We start from the raw sequence: 21,482 nt of genomic DNA, 5'->3' as shown, positions 1-21,482 counted from the left end.
TGAATGTTAATGAAGTTACATTTTTCCAAAGCTGAATGAAAATGGAAATGAATCTGCAGTCCCTGCTGTGTCCTGTGTGGAAGAGTTCTGCCGAGGGCTCTCTGTACCAAACGAGAAGGAAAACTCCTCTTGACGACTCTCAGCTTCATCGAACAGGAAACCTGGCAGCGAAACAAACTGTATTAATGGTTGCAAATGTGCATATAAATAGATTTAAACTTGTTTAGCCCAAATATATACAGTTGAGGTCAAAAGTTTACATACACCTTGAAGAATCTGCAAAATGTTAATTATTTTACCAAAATAAGAGGGATCATACAAAATGCATTAATTATTTTTTATTTAGTACCTGCAGTACTAAATAAAAAAAATATGATATTTAGGCAAAATAATAAAAAATGTACACATCTTCATTCTGTTCAAAAGTTTTCAAACACCGACTCTTAATGCATTGTTTCCTTTTAAAGCATTAGTGAGCATTTGAACCTTCTGTAATAGTTGCATACGAGTCCCTTAGTTGTCCTACAAAGTCTACAAAAATGGATCTACAAAATCATAGTCATTGTTGGAAAGGGTTCAAATACACAAAAATGCTGAATAACCAAAGAATTTGTGGGACCTGACGGATTTTTCTGAAGAACAGCAGGCAGTTTAACTGTTCAGGACAAACAAGGGACTCATGACCAACTATCACTAAACAAAAAAACACAGCTGTATATCATTCAGGCAACAACACAGTATTAAAAATCAAGTGTATGTAAAATATTGAACAGGATCATTTTTATAAATTCAACAATTATTTTCTCTTGTGAACTATATGTGAACATATTTTGTGCGAAATAATAAAGAAATATCTTATTCAGGTCAGTACTAAATAAAAAACAACATGTATTTTGTATGATCCCTCCTATTTTGGTAAATTAATGAACATTTTGCAGATTCTGCAAGGTGTATGTAAACTTATGACCTTAACAATATATGTACACATTAAAAGGTACAAAAGCTATTACCTTTGGTACCTGTGGTACTTTTTACAAGGTATACTCTTCTGTACTTTTTAGATACTAGTAAGTACACTTTAGGTACAGATAGGTCCCTTTAAGGTTCCAATATGGATCATTTAATTACAAAGGTGTAACCTTTTGAAAAGGCACTGCATCTGTGACAGCTTTTTTGTTGCCATTTTCTTGACATGTTTGTATTTTAGATAATCATTATTACTCGTGAGCCATACTTCACCTGAGAATTTGGGTGCTGATCCTGGTGACTTCTGTTACCAAAAATACAAAATCAGTTTTCAAACATCTAAAACATTCAGCCATTAAGCACAAACATCACTGTTCCTCCAGAAATACCTTGTCGCTGAAATAGGAGCTTGTGAAGGTAAATGGAGATGCCTATGACATAAACACACATACAAAGACACATACACACAGATGTACAGTAATGATGAAACTCTCGTTGATTAACAATGCATGTATCAGTCTTCCAGCTTCTGAAGTTCACCTCTTCTGCTGCAAAATCACAACCCAGCTTAGAGAACGCAGGTGTGCTTGGACCAGAATTTACGGAGAAGACGAAAGCGGGTGACTTGGTGTCTGAGATCTCCTGCCGTCCAGGTGAGGAACCGGGACTGTTGCTGTTAACAGATCGAACAGTTATTAGTCTTAAACTAGTACTTTCCATATTCATGTTTCTAATGTAACTTACAGTTTGCAACATATAGAGCTACAGTACTGTACACTTTATCATAAACATGGATGAATGGGTTGTACTTTAGAGAAAAGGTGGGGGTGGTTGGCATGGCTTTTAAAATAGCCGGTGATGGAGGAGGACAGATGCCACCCTCGCTCGCTGTGTCCTCCTGAGCATCTGCTGGAGTCGCCTCCAAATGAGCTTCCTCCTCCTCCTCTGACATGTCCACCATGAGCTCAGAAGCACATGAAACATTCATATTCCCCTCCTGCAGCCATTTAAACAAATATTATAAGCAAGCAAACTATGCTAACAACAAACACTAGACATAGTTTAACCATGGTATTTGTAGTAAAATTGTGGTAATACAAAAAACATGGTTACTACACTTTTTTCTATGTTAAAACCAAAGTTGATTTTCTTAGGGGTTTGAATTTGTCTATACTTTCTTTCTTTATTCTTTCTTTGTACTGCCTTAATGGTTTGATTTTTCTACCGTTTAATAAAAAAAAAAAAAAAAAAAAGGGAGCCCCCTCCGAAGTCCTAAACTGCATCAAATGATTCACGATCCAAGCTTTGAAGTTCCGATCAGAACAAAGCGATTTGTGAATCCTTCTCTGGGGTTCATTTGATCTAAATCAAATGAATTGTGTTCCTGGTTCCAAATTCCCAGTCTGATCCAAAAGATTTGCAAACCCGTTTTGAAGTTCTGAAGCTCCAATCTAAATCAAAAGATTTGCGAACCCACTCCTAAATTCTGATCTTACACAAATTATTCACTATCTGCACTCCGAAGTCCCGATCTTAACCAAAACATTTGTGCGCTCACTCCAAAGTTCCGATGATTTCCATTTCACTAAGTTCAAATCTAAATAATGAATGGTGAACCATCATTTCAGATCAGGACTTGGACAATGATTAGCGATCCACACTACGAAGTCCTGATCTGAACCAAAAGATTCACAAGCTAGCATCAAAGTTCCAATCTAAATCAAATGATTTGTGATCCACAAAGTTCCGACCTGAATAATGATTTGTGAGCCATCATTTCAGATCAGAACTCAGGAGCGCGGATCACAATTCAAGAATCGAACTTGCGGATCACAAATAATAAATAATTCACAAACCCACTCCGAAGTTCCGATCTAAATCAAATGATTTGCAAAACCACTCTAAAGTCCTGATCTGAATCAAATGTTCTCAAACCTGCAACGAAGTCCTGATCTGAATCAAATGATTTGCAAGCCCACACCTGAGTCCTGATCTGATTTTGCGACTCCTCACCAAAGTCCCGATCTGAATCAAATGATTCGCAATAGGGATGCTCATATTGACCGTTTAACCGTTAACCGACAGTAAGAATTTTAACCGATTATTACTATCAGTTAAACGGTTTAAAAGGGTTTTTTTCTATTCTTTTTTTTTTACGTTTGCTGCATGGTGAAAGAAATAATGCTATTTGTAAGTTATCTGTTTACTCACGCGCGTGTCGACACGTGCAGTGTGGCTGTACAGACATATTTCGCTTCACCTTTACTTAGTAAACTGATGTAGTATATGCAACTCAATGACAAGTGGCGTTATTGGGTTATTAGAGAGTGAATCCGTGAGTGAATGTATTCAAATTCTGAATGAATTATAGTCTAGAAAGTGCGCAATAGGCGCTCCCGTTACAATCACTGGAAAGCTATCACTCATCCTAGAGTAGTTCATTGCAATCTCATAAAGTTATTAAAAAGTAATAAAATAACCTTTACACTGCACAATTAATCTCTTATTTACATAATGTCAACACTTTGTTTGTTTTAATAAGAGAGTTTGCGAAAGTGTAGAAATCAGCAAAACTGAAACCGGCACTTTGGTTGGTGAATGGATTGTAACATAGCCTCCTCTGATTGGCCACAGTGATAATCTACTCAACATACATGTCTGTGATTGGCTATTGCTGAACGCTGTAAAACACGCGCTTCTCCACACGCATATGACAGTGGATGGAAGTCCCGAACCGCAAATTGAAAGGGTTTTTGTGATGGTGTTTTTTTCGCGGATCTAAGAGTTAACAGGCAGCGGTCCTGCCTATCCGTACAGCATGTGGACATGTTAAAAACTAGGCACACTGAGGTATTGGCTGGCCTGCTATATATTTTTTATGTCTGATGAGAAGAATAAGACCGGTACAGTTCTTCAAAGCGCATAAAAGGATTCAGTGTGTTTTAGTTTTGTCATCTTAATTAGGTAGTTATTTAATTTATACATATTTAGTGTAGGCCTATTTATATTATTCTTTTTTTTTTCATTCAGATTTTCTCTGTTCTCAGAACCGCTGCTGATGCGTGATAATTTAAGTATATGTCAATGCAGTTTTTGTTGTTGCTCTGAGTCTGTATGCTGCTGTTTGCACGTTAAAATAAAACATTTGCTTGTATTTTTAATGTATCATCACAGATACTCGTGCATTCTATTTTTATTTTAAACTAATTTATTATTCTAATTTTATCAGTTAACGGTTAATGTTCGGATAACGAGCAGCGGTTGTCGGTCAGGAAAATTAACCGAAATGAGCATCCCTAATTCGCAACGCAAACCCACACCAAAGTGGTGAACTGAATCAAATGATTCATGATCCGGCTCCGAAGTTCCGATCTAAATCAAATGATTTGCAAAACCACTCTAAAGTCCTGATCTGAATCAAATGTTTCACAAACCTGCACCTAAGTCCCGATCTGAATCAAATGTTCTCAAACCTGCACCGAAGTCCTAATCTGAATCAAATGATTTGCGAGCCCACACCAAAGTGGTGCACTGAATCAAATGATTCACGATCCAAGCTTTGAAGTTCCGATCTAAATCAAATGATTTGCAAAACCACTGTAAAATCCTGATCTGAATCAAATGTTTTACAAACCTGCACCTAAGTCCTGATCTGAATCAAATGTTCTCAAACCCGCACCGAAGTCCTGATCTGAATCAAATGATTTGCAAAACCACTCTAAAGTCCTGATCTGAATCAAATGTTCTCAAACCCGCACCGAAGTCCAGATCTGAATCAAATGATTTGCGAGCCCACACCTGAGTCCTGATCTGATACAAATATTTTGCGACTCCTCACCAAAGTCCCGATCTGAATCAAATGATTCGCAACGCAAACCCACACCAAAGTGGTGAACTGAATCAAATGATTCATGATCCGGGCTCCGAAGTTCCGATCTAAATCAAATGATTTGCAAAACCACTCTAAAGTCCTGATCTGAATCAAATGTTCTCAAACCCGCACCGAAGTCCAGATCTGAATCAAATGATTTGCGAGCCCACACCTGAGTCCTGATCTGATACAAATATTTTGCGACTCCTCACCAAAGTCCCGATCTGAATCAAATGATTCGCAATGCAAACCCACACCAAAGTGGTGAACTGAATCAAATGATTCATGATCCGGCTCCGAAGTTCCGATCTAAATCAAATGATTTGCAAAACCACTGTAAAATCCTGATCTGAATCAAATGTTTCACAAACCTGCACCTAAGTCCCGATCTGAATCAAATGTTCTCAAGCCCGTACCGAAGTCCTGATCTGAATCAAATGATTTGCGAGCCCACACCTGAGTCCTGATCTGATGCAAATATTTTGCGACTCCTCACCAAAGTCTTGATCTGAATCATATGATTCGCAAACCCACACCAAAGTGGTGAACTGAATCAAATGATTCATGATCCGGGCTCCGAAGTTCCGATCTAAAACACAAGATTTGCAGAACCACTCTAAAGTCCTGATCTGAATCAAATGTTCTCAAACCCGCACCGAAGTCCTGATCTGAATCAAATGATTTGGGAGCCCACATCTGAGTACTGATCTGATACAAATATTTTGCGACTCCTCACCAAAGTCCCGATCTGAATCAAATGATTCGCAAACCCACACCAAAGTGGTGAACTGAATCAAATGATTCATGATCCGCGCTCTGAAGTTCCGATCTAAAACACAAGATTTGTGAAATATTTTGCGAACCTGCACTGAAGTTCAGATCTGAGTCAAATGATTCACAAACCATAATTAAAATTTTTTTTTGACAAGTGTATATATGTTGTCTGGATAATAGTTGTGTTTTTAACTGTACCATTTCATGTATCTCTTCTGACTGCTTTGGATCACCTTCTCGCATTTGATCTAAAATGAAAAGAATACTTGATTGTGATTGGTCCATTGGGTCTTTATTTTGTGATACTGTCAATATATTAATATATGCTGGGGTTAACCTTGCCCAGTTTCATTCTTTGTCCATAAGCCGTGGCAAAATGTGTCAGTTTGATAATCACTTTCTACTGTTCTATCCTTATTTTCCTCAGAAAGATCCTCAGCAACCATGTGCTCATCTGCATATTCTTCAGGCCTCTAGAAGTGACAAAATTTACAATGCCTTGTCTCAACATCTGTATTTTTCAGCAGAAGTCAACTAGTTTGAGATGAAGTACCTGCATTGCAGGGTCCTGATGAAGGTCCATTTCATCAAATGACTCATTGTTTTCAGTTTGTGGGGCTTCATTGTCTCGACACTTACTATAAGCAGAAAGAATGTTAAATAATAGAATGCAACTATCATGACAAAAAACAATCTGCTGTGAAGATAAAATACCTGTCAGCAGCATCAGTGGCTGAGTCTTCCTCACCTATCAAAACAAGATCTGTATTAAAGAAATAGTTTTGGAATGAAATTTTCATTTTTTTGGATGCACTTGAGAAGGAAACAGATTAACTACCCAGCGCTGCCATCAGTTCTTTCTCTTTCTCCAATATTTGTTCTTCCGTTGCTCTGATTCTCCTTTCGATTTCCTCATTCTCAGCTTGAATCTTCAGCAGTTTTTGAGCCAGTGAGTTCTGGCAGTATCGATCCTTATACTGCTGAAACACATTCTTGTAGCTCTCGATTCTCTCCTGAAAGATTTTCCTTTAAAGACCAAGCACATTTATCCTATAAACCCTACTGTACATATAGAGTGGTGGAACTATGACTTCACTTTGAAGGCTGATCAGCTGCTAGCATCACACTGGTTTCCTCGACAAAAAGGCAATAGGATTTTCCATAGGCTTTTGGATTATAGCAAAAAATAAACTGTGTTTAACCATAGATTGTGAAACTTGCACATTTTGTCCTTCAAGATAATCCTCACAAAATAATTTAACTTTTATGAATTTTGAAGCCTAAATACAAAGGCCAGAACTAAAAAGCTAAACTTAGGCTATAAACGGACTACATCGGTCACATGCCTTCAACGTCACCACCACCATAATTCCGACAACTTTTTTCAAACTTATTTTTAGAAACATGTTCAGTATAAAGGATTTACTCTGTGGTTGAGTTTTATTCCATGTTGCATGAACCTTTTCATATAAAATAAATAAATTCAAAACTTGAGCCACAATAAAACTGAAATGAAACATTAATAATAAATAGGATCGGCGAAAAAGGATCGGTGAATAAATCCTTCATTAATATAAATATTTTAATTAAAAACGAGTCTCCACGTAGTTTTCAATAAAAATATAGTGCATGAAATTATTAAATAACAGCAGAGAGAGCAAGTTTTTGATTATGGTAAGATTAAACTTATTTTAGTGAATAGGTGGTGTTTTTGTTAAGGTAGTTACAGAAAATGTTAAAGCCGGTAAATATGGTGTTAATCGTACCATGTGTTTAGCTTATGGTACAAACCTAGAGTCTCTGCTGGTTACATTAGTAATAAAACAAAGCAAAACATTGTCGAACAACAATATAAAATACGGGGAACTAGTTTGGTTATTCTACAATTAATTGTACTACAAATTATACTACAATTAGAAAATACTATAAATTAATAAACTGTTCTACCTGATGACGTTCAATGTCTCCAACAGCACCTGTAGTCCTATTTAGCAACTTGTTAGCAACCGTCTTTTTTGAGAAACGTAACAGTTTTAAAAAAATCAGGAGTAGGGTGTAACTGGCGTGTTTAATGTCATACAATAAAACGTGAAAGTATCTTGAGCTTGTGTTAACCGCAGACATTATTTAAGGGATTTAACCAAAATCCCATTCAAAAAACCCATTGACTTTAGGGCGATGGAACCGGAAGTGATCAAATGCTAACTTGCTTCCGGGTTTTTGCCTACAAAGTGACGTCGTAGTTCCCCACTCTATTTGATATGTGAATTTCTAAGGCCTATAAATTACATTATTGCTAAAAAACCTGTTGCACACAATCTACACAAGCATGGGGCCTGGTGCGGCCAGACCAGTTGCACCGCCTTAAGGACAGTTGTGCGTCATGCTTGACCTACATGTCTTGATTATAGCTGTCCTGTCTCTTCTCTAGCTCCGTTTCCAATGTCTTTTCATACTGAAGCAGCAGTTGTCCTGTTCGCTGGAAACTGATATTAGAACATTTCCATTTATAGAATACTACATTATGCTTGAGATTTATAAACAAATAAAAACATAGTCCGCCTTACAATTTGCCTTACTTTTTAGTATTTTCTTTGATGAACTTAAACGTGTTTTGCTTTTGCTGGATCTCCTCATTGAGTTTGTTGATGGTGTTGTGAGTTGTGCTTATGTAATCCTTCTTCTCCTGAATGTTGGACTCAAAAACTAAAAACACAATGGACAACAAACTATGACTTTTTTTGTTTTTGTAAATGTGATTCTTCAATTAGGAGAACTTTTTTAAAGAGTTTTTGGTCAGTAAGATAATGTTTTAATATTTTTTTAAAATAAGTCTCTTCTGCTCACCAAGCCTGCATTTATTTGATCCAAAGTACAACAAAAACAATAATATTGTGAAATATTTTTACTATTTAAAATAACTGCTTTCTATTTGAATATATATTTTAAAATTGTATTTATTCCTTGGATTTCAAAGCTGAATTTTCAGCATCATTACTCCAATCAAATGATGCTTCATAAATCATTCTAATATGCTGATTTGCTGCTCAAAAAAACATTTATTATTATGTTGGAAACAGCTGAGTAGAATTTCTTTGATGAATAGAAAGTTCAGAAGAACAGCATTTATCTGAAATAGAAATATTTTGTAACATTATAAATGTTTTTATCATCACTTTTAATCAATGTAAAGCATCCTTGCTAAATAAAAGTATTAATTTCTATTATTTATTTTAAAAAATATATATACTACATAATGTTCCCAAGCTTTTGAATGGTATATAGTATAACAAAAGCTTTTTTTATTTCAGCTAAATGCTGTTCTTCTGAACTTTCTATTCATCATTTCTATTCTCAACAGTTTTAAATATTGATAATAATATCAGAAATGTTTTTTAAGCAGTAAATGAGTATATTAGAATGATTTCTGAAGGATGGTGTGACACTGAAGACTGCAGTAATGCTTAAAATTCAGCTTTGAATCACAGGAATAAATGACATTTCAACAGATATTCACATATACAAAAGTTATTTGAAATAGTACAAATATTTAAAATTTTTACTGTTTTTGCTGTACTTTGGATCAAATAAACGCAGGCTTGGTGAGCAGAAGAAACTTCTTTAAAAACATTAAAAAACTTTTGACTGCTTCCAGTTTTTAAAAAAAACGTACTTTGTATTTGCTGTTTGAGGTCATCCTTCTTCTGAGCAAGTTCTCGTGTTTCTATACCTGTTAATATAGTACAATTTGCAGTACATATCAAGTTAAACATGTAAAAGATGTAACGTTAAACAAATAACGTTAATGAAATGAAGCGTTTTCAATTACGTTAACGAACGTTACCTAACTGAAGCAGCAGGTTGTCCAGTTGGTTTACCGTCTGCTCCTCCATTCAAAACACTCAAAAATACCACACAAAACACGTAAATAGACCTATTTTCCAGTCTTAAGATGATATATAACACAAATATGTCTTTGAAAGGAGAATATTGAGCGTTTTATCGTGTTTCAGGCAGTTACAGCGTCCGTTACTTCGCGCGACTTTGACTGACTGATGACGAGTGACGACATACGCGGTTACATCATCATTTATCAGACTAAAAAATAATAGTTTTAAAAAAAAATATAAATTCAATAATAAATACGGAATTTGCTAAATAAAATGTAATTATTAAATACATTTAGTATTTAGTTTGCCTGTCATGAGACAATTCGTTGTTTTCTGAATAAATATTAAAAAACGATTTAACCATGATCAGTAATATCCAACCCACTGATCTATAATCCAAACCTTAGACTTTATAAATATACATTTTCTTTGTCACTTTTTATTCGCATTTATTCATTACTTATCTTTTACAAACAAAGACATATACACAAATATGCAAAAAATGCTATTTAAAAATAAATATTTAGAATAAAATTAATGATAATAATAATAATAAAATGTAGCATTAAAAGTAGTTCACAGCAATTTGTATATACATTTTTTATTTGATTTCTTAATTATTTTAATAAGTACACATTTATTTTATTCATATATATATATATATATATATATATATATATATATATACTGTATATAGGCAGAGACATATACATAAACCTCCTACAAAAATGCTATTTATAAATAAATATTTAGAATAAAATTATGATAATAGCAGCAATAATAGCATTTTCACAGCATTTTGTATGTACATTGGTAATTTCATTTATTTCTTAATTACTTTAATATTCTACAGAGACATATACACAACCACAAAAGTTACATTTTAAAAATAAATATTTAGAAGAAAATGTTAATAATAAAAGTAGCAATATTTCACAGCAGTTTAATTTATTTTGTAATTATTTAAATAAGTACACATTTATTGTATTCAAATAAATATATGTACTGTATATATTACAGACAGACATATACACAAATATGCAAAAATGCTAAGAATAAATATATATATATATATATATATACCTATATATAAACACACACAGAGTCATTTACACAAATGCTCAAAAATGCTATTTTAAAATATTTTGAATAAAATGTTGATATATAAAAAAGTCGCAATAATGTAGTACACAGCATTTTGTATGTTCATTATTTAATTGTATTTATTTATTAAATACTTTAATAAATGTTTTATTAATTAAAAGTTTTTTAATTAAATATTTTAATAAATGCACATATATATATATATATATATATATATATATATATATATATATGTGTATATATATATATATATATATAATGTGTGTACATACATATATATATATATATATATATATATATATATATATATATATAATGTGTGTACATACATATATATATATAAACATAATGTTAATTTTTATTTATTTATTTATTACATATTGTATAATATATATATTATACAGAGAGAGGAATATACACAAATACGCAAGAAATGATATTTAAAAACAAATATTCCGAATAAAATATAATAATAAAAGTAGTCGCTTTAGCTAGAGGAGGGGCTTCGATTTCTCGTCATCTGATTGGACGAGACAGACGTTCCAGATTCAATGGGCGGGGCTTGCGTTCATTGTGGCCCAGGCGCATCTGCATGGCGGCGGCTGCTGTTGGACGTCAAACCCAGTTTTCACAGCTGTTTTTTATGCATGTGCATCTGGTAAGTAAGCATGCAATTATTATGAATAAGGCAGGAGATTCTGGTGTTTGTATATACGACGCTTGTTACAGTAGATAGATACTGGTTTGGGTGTGATGATGAAAGCCAGAGCGGATCAGCTGAGAGAAAAACAGCCTCCGCCTGAATCTCAAGCATTACAGGACACTGATTCAATACAAACACTGATCTCAGAAGAACTAAAATGAGGGGATATACAGTTTCAGATGCTGTTTTATTAAAACACAGTCTTTTGATTAGCTGTACTTCTTCTCATGTGTCTCCTGGATGTCTTTGTTTCTCTGACAATAGAGCTGAAGGGACGGAAGGGTGTTGTTGGCTACACAAAAGCTTTTGTACATGTCAGTGCTGTTTTAATATTTTTTATGTACTTTTTTATCGTTTATTAATATTTAATATTTTCAGATTTTATTTAAATTTCAATTTAAGTTCTAGTAATTTTGTTATGTGCTAATTTTGATTTGTTTAATTGTTATGGGCATTCGTCTTTATATAGTTTTAATAATTTTAGAACTTCAACCTAACTTTAACGTCAGTTAGTTGCCACATCTCTGATTTTAAGTACTTTTGTATTTTTTTTCTAAATACTTCTGTTTAACTTTAATTAATTTTTATTGCAGTTTAGTAATTTTAGTTCTTCAGTACTTACCTAAACTTGTCTATATAATTCTTAATTTTCTAATTAATTCTTAAACATTTCTAATCTATTTTTATGTGCTGTTGTATTTTTTTTTGTTTTTATACATATTTATTATATTTATTTTTTATTTCAGTTTTAGTCATTTTAACACTTTAACCTTAACTTTAATAGTTAATTACTAATTTCTGATCCATAATACTAATTAATTCCAAAACATTTCTAATTTTTAAGTTTTCCAACTAATATTTATATTTCTAATTTAACTTTAGCTTTATTTCACGTATTAGCTTTTTATATTTCTATTTAGCTTTAATTTATCTTTATTTAGTTTTAATAATTTTAGAACTTCAACCTAACTTTACTTTAATTTCAGTCAGTTGCCACATCTCTAATTTTAAGTGCTTTTGCATTTTTTATTTGTTTTTGCGTAAATATTTCTATGTAACTTTAATTTATTTTTATTACAGTTTAGTACTTTTAGTACTTCAACCTAAACTTGATTTTTTTTCTACATAATTCTTCATTTTCTATTTAGTTCTAATTAATTCCTAAACAGTTCTGATTTTATTTTTTGTGCTTTTGGCATTTTTGTTTGTTTTTAATATTTATATTAAACTTTAATTTATTTTATTTTAGTTTACCTTAACTTTAATAATTAATTCCTAATTTCAAATTAATACTTAATAATTAATATTATCCAAAATATTTCTAATATTTGTTTTAAGTTTTCTTACTAATATTTATATATTTAATTTTACTTTAGCTTTTTTTTAATTATAATTTTTTATATTTCTATTTAGCCTTAAATTACCTTTTAGTTTTATCATTTCAGAAATTAAACCTAACTTTAATTTCAGTCAGTTGCCACATTTCTAGTTTTTAGTATTTTTGCCTTTATATATATATTTTTGTAAATATTTCTATTTAACAAAAAATTTTTTATTACAGTTTAGTAATTTCAGTACTTCAACCTCAACTTGATTTGTCTACATAAATCTTAATTTCCTAATAAGTTTCTGAACATTCTGATTTTAGTTTTTTTTTGTGCTTTTGCCATTTTTGTTTGTTTTTAATATTTATATTAAGCTGTATCTCAGTTTTAGTACACTTCAACCTTAACTTTAATAATTAATTCCTAATTTCAAATGAATTTGAATCAATTCCAAAATATTTATAATGTTTGTCTACGTTTTTCAAATAATATTTATATTTCTAATTGTAGCTTTATTTCAATTAACGATATACACTACCAGTCAAAAGCTTTTGAACAGTAAAATTTTTCATGTTTTTTAAATAAGTCGCTTCTGCTCACCAAGCCTGCATTTATTTGATCCAAAGTATAAAAAAGTGAAATATTTTTACTATTTAAAAGAACTGTTTTCTATTTGAATATTTTTTTAAATGTAATTTATTCCTCTGATTTCAATTTAAATTTAATTTAATACACAATGTCCCCTATTGTGGGGGTATGTCGTCACAATGTAAATCTGCTGTAATTTATAAAAAAGTGACATTTTGCCTCATAATTAATATACTCTTATATACATTTGCCTTACACATACTTTACCTTTTAGTTCAAGTCAGTTAAAATAATGTCATTTCTTCCTTTATTTTTCTGTTTAAGTGAATGCATGCCAAATGTCAACTGTGCATCATGTTTCTCTCACATTCCCACAGGCTTACCATGTTTGGTTGCAGTAAATAGCCTTCTCTAGTCTCTCTGAAGTTGTAGCTCCCCCCAAAGCTTGTGAGACACTAACATGGAGCAGGTGGAGCATCTCAGGTCTGAGAGCCCTCAGCTGGAGTCTATAAGATCAGAGGTCTCTGAAGGACAGGTGGATGAAGGAAGCAGCGGCACTAGCACTCGAAGGAAGAGAAGAAAGCGAGAACACCGGCCGGAGTCCATCATCGTCTACCGCTCAGATCCAGACAGAGCCGCTGGTGAAGACCATGGAGGAGATAGTGAAGGTGGAGAGAGGAACTCTGAAGAGGGAGCTACATTTCTGAACCACCCAAGCAGTGAAGGTGAAGCTTGCAATCTCATGCAATCTAGTAAAGAAAAGCATTTGGATGCATAGGCCGCAAGTGTATTTTAAGAGGAGGCACTGCAGGCAAAACGTTTTTTTTTTCATGCACCTATTAAGTTTGAGATTTTGGGCTTTTTGGTTTTTCATAAAGTGTTTTTTCAGACTAGCTGACTAACATCCAAAAAACACTGTTAAGTGTTTTTTTACAGCACTTTATCTGTTTTCTCAAAATGAGATTTTTCTCCTACACTGAGCCATAAATCTCCACTTCAGTAGCTTACACACTTACATCAAACTTTAGATTTGTATTCCTGTCTGTATCCTGAAGGTTTTTACAGAGGGATTTGTTCATATATAATTCGAACATTTTTATTCCCCCAAAAAATGGTAAAAATTACAAGAATTCAGATTTTTGTACTAGAAATGTATGCAAATTAGCGCATATTTCATTAAATAATGCATCATTTGCATATTTCAGCCTAACATCAAATGTGTCTTATTCCTTATTTTCCATACCATTTTGTTGCCTTGTACTTGTACATGGGTAATGACAATAAAGTTGAATCTCATCTCATTTTAGAAAACTTGTAATTCAAAATATTTAGCAATTATCAATGTAATCAATCAACTGAGTAAGTAAGGTGATAACTATAAGTTAATTTTTTTTTACCTTATTCACCCGCAGTGTTTCGCCTTAAAACAAAATACAATAGTAACTTACATAAGCATAAACAAAAATAAGTCTGTTTAGTTTCCAAACTATAAATCAACAAACAGTATCTTTTTAAAAATATTGTTTTTGAGGGAAATTAATGTTTTACTCAGCAACAGCAAGGATGCATTACATGTATCAAAAGCGACAGTAAATTACATTTATAATGTTACAAAAGATTTCTATTTCAAATAAATGCTGTTCTTTTGAACTTTCTATTCATCAAAGAAACCTGAAAAATAAAATGTAGCCCAGTTTCCACAAAAATAATGGGCAGCACAACTGTTTTTAGCATTGATAAATCAGAAATGTTTCTTGAGCAGCAAATCAAAATATTAGAATGATTTCTGAAGGATCGTGTGACACTGAAGACCGGAGTAATGATGCTTATTTTACAATATATTCACAACTAAAGCAGTTATTTAAAATTGTAATAATATTTTATAATATTCCCATTTTTACTGTATTTTTATCAAATAAATGCAGCAGCAGTAGCCATAAAAGTCATCTTTTAAAAACATTTAAACATTTTATCAACCTCAAAGTTTTGAATGGTGAAGTTATTACATTTTCTTTTGCACTAAAAACATTTTAGTTTTTTCGCCACCATTTCCACTCTCATTTTGACTCTTAGTGATAATGCTAAATGATTGTTCAAATTATTGTTGTCTGATGAAGTGTGAAAAATCCCACAAAAAATATTTTCAGCTATAACTATATGTGACCCTGGACCACAAAACCAGTCTTAAGTCGCTGGGGTATGTTTGTAGCAATAGCCAAAAATACATTGTATGGGTCAAAATTATCGATTTTTCTTTTATGCCAAAAATCATTAGCAAATTAAGTAAAGATCATGTTCCATGAAGATATTTAGTAAATTTTCTACCATAAATATATCAAAACTTGATTTTTGATAAGTAATATGCTTTGCTAAGAACTTCATTTGGACAACTTTTAAGGCAATTTTCTCAATAATTAGATTTTTTTGCACCCTCAGATTCCAGGTTTTCAAATAGTTGCATCTCAGACAAACATCGTCCTGTTTTAACAAACAATACATCAATGGAAAGCTTATTTACCCAGCTTTCAGATGATGTAAGAATCTCAATTTCGACAAATTTACACTTATGACTGGTTTTGTGGTCCAGGGTCACATATATATATGAAAAATGATAGATTTCTTTTTTTTTTTTTTTTGCCAAAAATCATTTGTATAAGATCGTGTTCTATCAAGATATTTTGTAAATTTCCTACCGTAAAAATATATCAAAATTTAATTTTTGATTAGTTTAGGCATTGCCAAGAACTTCACTTGGACAACTTTAAAGGCAATTTTCTCAATATTTAGATTTTTTTGCATCCTCTTCATCCTATCCTAACAAGCCATACATCAATGGAAAGCTGATTTATTGTTCAGGCTTTGTCCTAATATATGAAATGCATTAAAAATATCACAGCATTCTGGATTCTGTCTCATCCTAAATGAAATGTCTTGACCTTAGGTTGGGCAGTGCCTCCAGACAGCCGCTACGTGACGCTCACAGGGACCATCACACGTGGAAAGAAGAAAGGTCAGATGGTGGACATTCACGTAACGCTCACAGAGAGAGAGCTGCAAGAGATGGCCAGGTCAAAGGAGCGTCTGGATGCCGAATGCGACGCTCGCGAGGGATCGAGCCGCTCGTGCGGTTTCGGGCTTTCTCAGGGTCCCCATGTGGTCCTGTGGAGCCTCTCCTGCGCTCCCGTCGTCTTCGTCCTGTCCTTCATCACCTCGTTTTATTACGGTACTCTCACTTGGTACAATATATTTCTGGTGTACAACGAGGAGCGGACGTTCTGCCATAAAATTACGGTCTGCCCGTTTCTAATTATCTTCTACCCTGTGCTCATCGTGGTGCTGTCGCTGTCACTGGCCTTGTATTCTGCCATCGTTCAGGTGTCCTGGGACTTTAGCGAATGGTGGATGTCGGTCAGGGATCTGGAGAAGGGTTTCTGCGGGTGGGCTTGTGGGAAGCTCGGATTGGAGGACTGTTCTCCGTACAGCGTAGTCGAGCTGCTGGATTCGGACACCATTTCTGGGAGTCTGCAGGGAAAGTCGCTGCAAACATCCTCAGTGTGAATGGAAGTCATCTCCAATGGTAACACAGCCCTGCATCTACTGCTGATTTGCCAAAAATGCCTAGTATTATTTAATTTGATGATGCTGAGTTCAAAAACAAACAATATTAACTTTTGTTACAATATAATTACATATGTGACCCTGGACCACAAAACCAATCATAAGGGTCAATTTTTTGAAACTAAAACATTCAAAAGTCAAATTACTAAGCTTTGCTTTTATGTATAGTTTGTTAGGATAGGACAATATTTTGTCGAGATACTATTTGAAAATCTGGAATCTGGAAGGCATTGCCAAGAACTTCCAAATGAAGTTCTTAGCAATGCATATTACTTATCAAAAATTAGGTTTTTATATTTATAGTGCATTTATTCTCTCTCTGGCTCAAATTCTAGCATTGAAGTCAGGATTAGGAGTAAAATGATGTCATTCATGTGAAAATGGGCGTAGAATTGAACAAATGTGTCCCTGGAGTGCAAAACCGGTCATAAGGGTACATTTTTTGAAATTGAAATTTATCCATCATCTAAAATGTAATCTGAGGGTGCAAAAAAATCTAAATATTGAGAAAATTGCATTTAAAGTTGTCCAAATGAACTTCTTAGCAATGCATATTACTAACCAAAAGTTACGTTTTGATATTTACATTAGGAAATTTCAAATGATTTTTGGCATAAAAGAAAAATTTATCATTTTTACCAATGCAATGTATTTTTTGCCTATGCTACGTACTAAGAGGTGAATAAATAAGCTTTCCATTGCTGTATGGTTTGTTAGGATAGGACAATATTTGATTGAGATACAACTATTTAAAAATCTGAAATCTGAGGGTGCAAAAAAATCAAAATATTGAGAAAATCACCTTTAAAGTTGTCCAACTGAAGTTCTTAGCAATGCATATTACTAATCACAAAATAGTTTTTTATATTTAAGGTGCATTTACTTCTTTCTTATTTAGGAGGAGATTAGGAGTAAAATAATGTCATGCATGTGAAAATGGGCTTGGAATTGAACAAATGTGTCCCTGGACCACAAAACCAATCATAAGGGTCAATTTTTTTGCATCTTTCGCATTTTTTTGCAAGATTTATGCATCGACGGAAATCTGAATAAAGAATTTTCTGTTGATGTACGGTTTGTTACGAAATCTGGAATCTGGGGGTGCAAAAAAATCTAAATACTGAGAAAATCGCCTTTAAAGTTGTCCAAATGAAGTTCTTAGCAATGCATATTACTAATCAAAAATTAAGCTTTGATATTTATGGTAGGAAATTTACAAAATATCTTCATGGAACATGATTTTTACGTAACACCCTAATGATTTTTGGCATAAAAGAAAAATCGATCATTTTGACCCATGCAATGTATTTTTGCCTATTGCTACAAATATACCCCAGCGACTTAAGACTGGTTTTGTGGTCCAGAGTCACATTTATGTAACCGCTTTAATGCAGTTATTAGAAATATATAATCAGATGTTTCAGTTTTAAAGTAACATTTCACCCAGAAATGAAATTTGCTGAAAATGTCCTCACTTTCAAGATGTAGTTTGTTTCTTTATCAGATTTGGATAAATTTTGCATCACATGCTCACCAATGGATCCTCTGCAGTGAATGGGTGCCGTCAGAATGAGAGTCCAAACAGCTGATAAAAACATCACAATAATTCAAAGTAATCCACTCCAGTCCATCAGTTAACATCTTATGAAGCCAAAAGCTGTGTGTTTGTAAGAAACAAATCCATCATTAAATCCATAAGTCCATAATCCAAAAAATCAATGCTTCCTTTAGTGAAAAAGTCCTTCTCCTGTTTTCTCTCACATCAAAATCCACCCACATGTTTGTTTAGCACTGTTTTAGCTTGTAAACTGTTCTTGATTTGAACATATTTCTCTCCAGATTGAGGCCAGATGACTTTTTTCACTGGAGAAAGCACTATTATGGATTGAGGACTCAGTTATTGTCATGTTATTCACTGCAGATGATTTATTGCTAGAAAGTGATGTAATGCTGCATTTCTCCAAATCTCTTTGCAAGGAGTGGAAAGTATGCTCAAATACTCTAGAATTTTAGAAAATAAGCCAAATCTGTATGTTTCTGTGGCTGTTTGTATGCAGTTAAACACTCACAGATGTAGCAGAATACATCTGGGTCATGTAAGCATTTTCTTCTCTCGCTGGTTCTATTTCTAGCCTTGAAATCAGGATTAGGAGTAAAATAATGTCACATATGTGAAAATGGGTTTAGAGTTGAACAAATGTGATCCTGGACCGCAAAATGAAATTGACTTTTATACATCATGTGAAAGCTGAGTAAATAGCTATGCATTCATTTATGATTTGTTAGGATAGGACAATATTTGGAGAAATCTGGAATCTGAAGGTGCAAAAAAATCTTCATTTAAAGTAGTCCAAATGAAGTTCTTAGCAATGCATATTACTAATCAGTATGTAAGTTTAAATATATTTACTGTAGGAAATTTACAAAATATCTTCATGAAACATGTTCTTTACTTAATAGCCTAATGATTTTTGGCATAAAAGAAAAATTGATAATTTTGACCCATACAGTGTATTTTTGGCTATTGCTATTGCTATTGGTTTTGTGGTCCAGGGTCACAAATAGTTATAATTTGAGACAGGAGGACAGAAATCATGTCTTTGTGCAGTTTTTTTTTTTTTTTGTAAGTAAGGGATAATACAAGACTTTACAAATGTTTGTTTGAAGCAAAAATGATACAAAAAACATCATATTTTAGAGAAAGTGTGATGTTCTCAAATTAGCATGTACAATTTATTTCAGCAGATATGATGCAGAGCAGTGTTATCATTCCTGGGCCAAATTTTTAGTCTGTTCCTTACCAAGAAGGTTTTTTTTTAATGAAACCATTTCCAGTCATTCATTCATTTCATAAGACGTACATTTCAAGTATTTATTCTTTGCTATTGTTTATTGACTCTGGGCAGGTGTTCATTTTGTATCCTGGGCCAAATGTGTTGTTGCTCACCAGTTTTTCATATTATCTGTCAGACATTCCACTTTCATGAGACGTTTATTAAAATATTTATTCATTAGTCTTTTATTGTATTTATTTTAACAGTTTGCATGTTTTATTTTCATTAAAAATGTTCTGTAAAGCAGATAGGTTCAGGGAAGAGCATAGGAGTAACGGTGTTTCATAGCTCCCTGTAAAATGAAGCCATATATAAATATATGCAAATAAGCTGTGAGATTTTTTGTGAGATTGTGAGAAGCCCTGCATATTCTCTGAGCAGTTGTATTCATGACAAACCCTAGAGAGTTTTTAATAAACAAACACAAAAGGGGCAGATGATGTGCAGAATGTTGTGAGTGTGTGTGTGTTTATGTGTGTATATGGGGGCTGACAATTATTCCAAATATTATATTCATAACCAGAGCAAAGATTGTTTCTTGGGCATTTTATAATCACTGCATATCAAATGCATTCTGAGCAATGTATGTTTCTTCTAATACCTGTATTTGGTTGGTAGTTTTTCTTTTTTTTCCCCTTGATTTAATCACTTGACTTAACAGTTTGCATTTTTATTGTGCAGTGATGCTCAAAAAAGACAATAAAATTCATATTCCTATATTTTCATATCTGGTTTGTGTGTCTGTTGTGATGTACAGAACAAAACACATGTTGAACACCCTTTGTTAATTGGCTGAAAAAAAGAGTACTGTAGAAAAGGTATAGTAAAACATGAACACTGATGCATGTTAATATATTTTTACCTTGCAACAACGACATAAACCTTACTAGCCTTTTATTTTTTCTAAATATGTGACATTAATAGTTGTTTTGAACTTAAAATAACATGTTTTGATGAATCATGATCTCTCCTGGAACAGATATATTCGTTCAGTTTTTGTTTTTGTCTTTATAAAGCCGTGCACAACAGCCACATCCACTTTGAATACATGCATGTCTATGCATCCATGTAATTTGCTCAACAGAGACTGTCATGATCATCTTTTCGCTGGATTAATGAGTTTCTATGAACACGTTTGACCTACGTTATCAGTCAAAAGTTTTTGAATAGTCTCTTCTGCTCATCAAGCCTGCATTTATTTGATCCAAAATGCAACAGAAGCAGACATATTTTTACTATTCGAGTCTATTTGAATATATTTTAAATAATTTATTCCAGTGATCAAAGATGAATTTTCAGCATCATTACTCTAGTCACACGATCCTTCAGAAATCATTCTAATATGCTGATTTGCTGCTCAAGAAAGATTTTTATCAGCATTATTATCAATATTTAAAACAATTGAGCATTTTTTCAGGATTCTTTGATGAATAGAAAGATCTAAAGATGAGTTGTAGAAACAAATACTTCTATTTAGCAAGGATACTAAAATACCAAATTGACCAACCCACACGGAAAGAACCTATATAAACATATGTTTTAATATAGGTTTTGATATAGGTTTTTAATATATGTGACATATATAAAATTGGCCGTTTTCCTATATTATATGTACATATAACATAGGAAAACGGCCAATTTTATATATGTCACATACACATGCATACATATATGTTTACCTATATATTAGTAAAATTATTAAGGAAAGGAGGTGAAGTGAGGCGACCCATACTTGCCATTGCTGCGGCGCCCAGGGATCAGTTGGGGGTACGGTGCCTTGCTCAAGGGTCTCACCTCAGTTGTGGTATT

The 21,482-nt window shown here is 33.0% G+C and overlaps 2 protein-coding genes across 2 annotated transcripts; one reads left to right on the top strand and one right to left on the bottom strand.

Annotated features, from left to right (window-relative positions):
* Positions 1–15: 15 nt before the first annotated feature.
* LOC141340225 (uncharacterized) lies at positions 16–9,504 on the bottom strand. Its single transcript, XM_073845149.1, has 14 exons — positions 9,456–9,504; positions 9,285–9,341; positions 8,191–8,317; positions 8,008–8,097; positions 6,450–6,637; positions 6,326–6,359; positions 6,165–6,249; positions 5,949–6,084; positions 5,810–5,859; positions 1,776–1,963; positions 1,507–1,639; positions 1,356–1,397; positions 1,240–1,270; positions 16–161 (listed from the first exon to the last, which is right to left on the bottom strand). The coding sequence occupies exons 1-14, from the start codon at positions 9,502–9,504 to the stop codon at positions 16–18; spliced, it is 1,356 nt and encodes a 451-aa protein (XP_073701250.1).
* Positions 9,505–11,166: 1,662 nt separating this feature from the next.
* tmem169b (transmembrane protein 169b) lies at positions 11,167–20,392 on the top strand. The gene is made up of 3 exons (XM_073845893.1): positions 11,167–11,263; positions 13,599–13,946; positions 16,163–20,392. The coding sequence occupies exons 2-3, from the start codon at positions 13,682–13,684 to the stop codon at positions 16,777–16,779; spliced, it is 882 nt and encodes a 293-aa protein (XP_073701994.1). The 5' UTR covers positions 11,167–11,263; positions 13,599–13,681; the 3' UTR covers positions 16,780–20,392.
* The last annotated feature ends 1,090 nt before the right edge of the window (positions 20,393–21,482 follow it).

Source organism: Garra rufa, chromosome 8 (genome assembly GCF_049309525.1).
Source record: "Garra rufa chromosome 8, GarRuf1.0, whole genome shotgun sequence".
NCBI classification, from domain to species: Eukaryota; Metazoa; Chordata; class Actinopteri; order Cypriniformes; family Cyprinidae; genus Garra; species Garra rufa.
The sequence above is the reverse complement of the archived record's forward strand: the minus strand, read 5'-3'. Positions and strand labels throughout refer to the sequence as shown.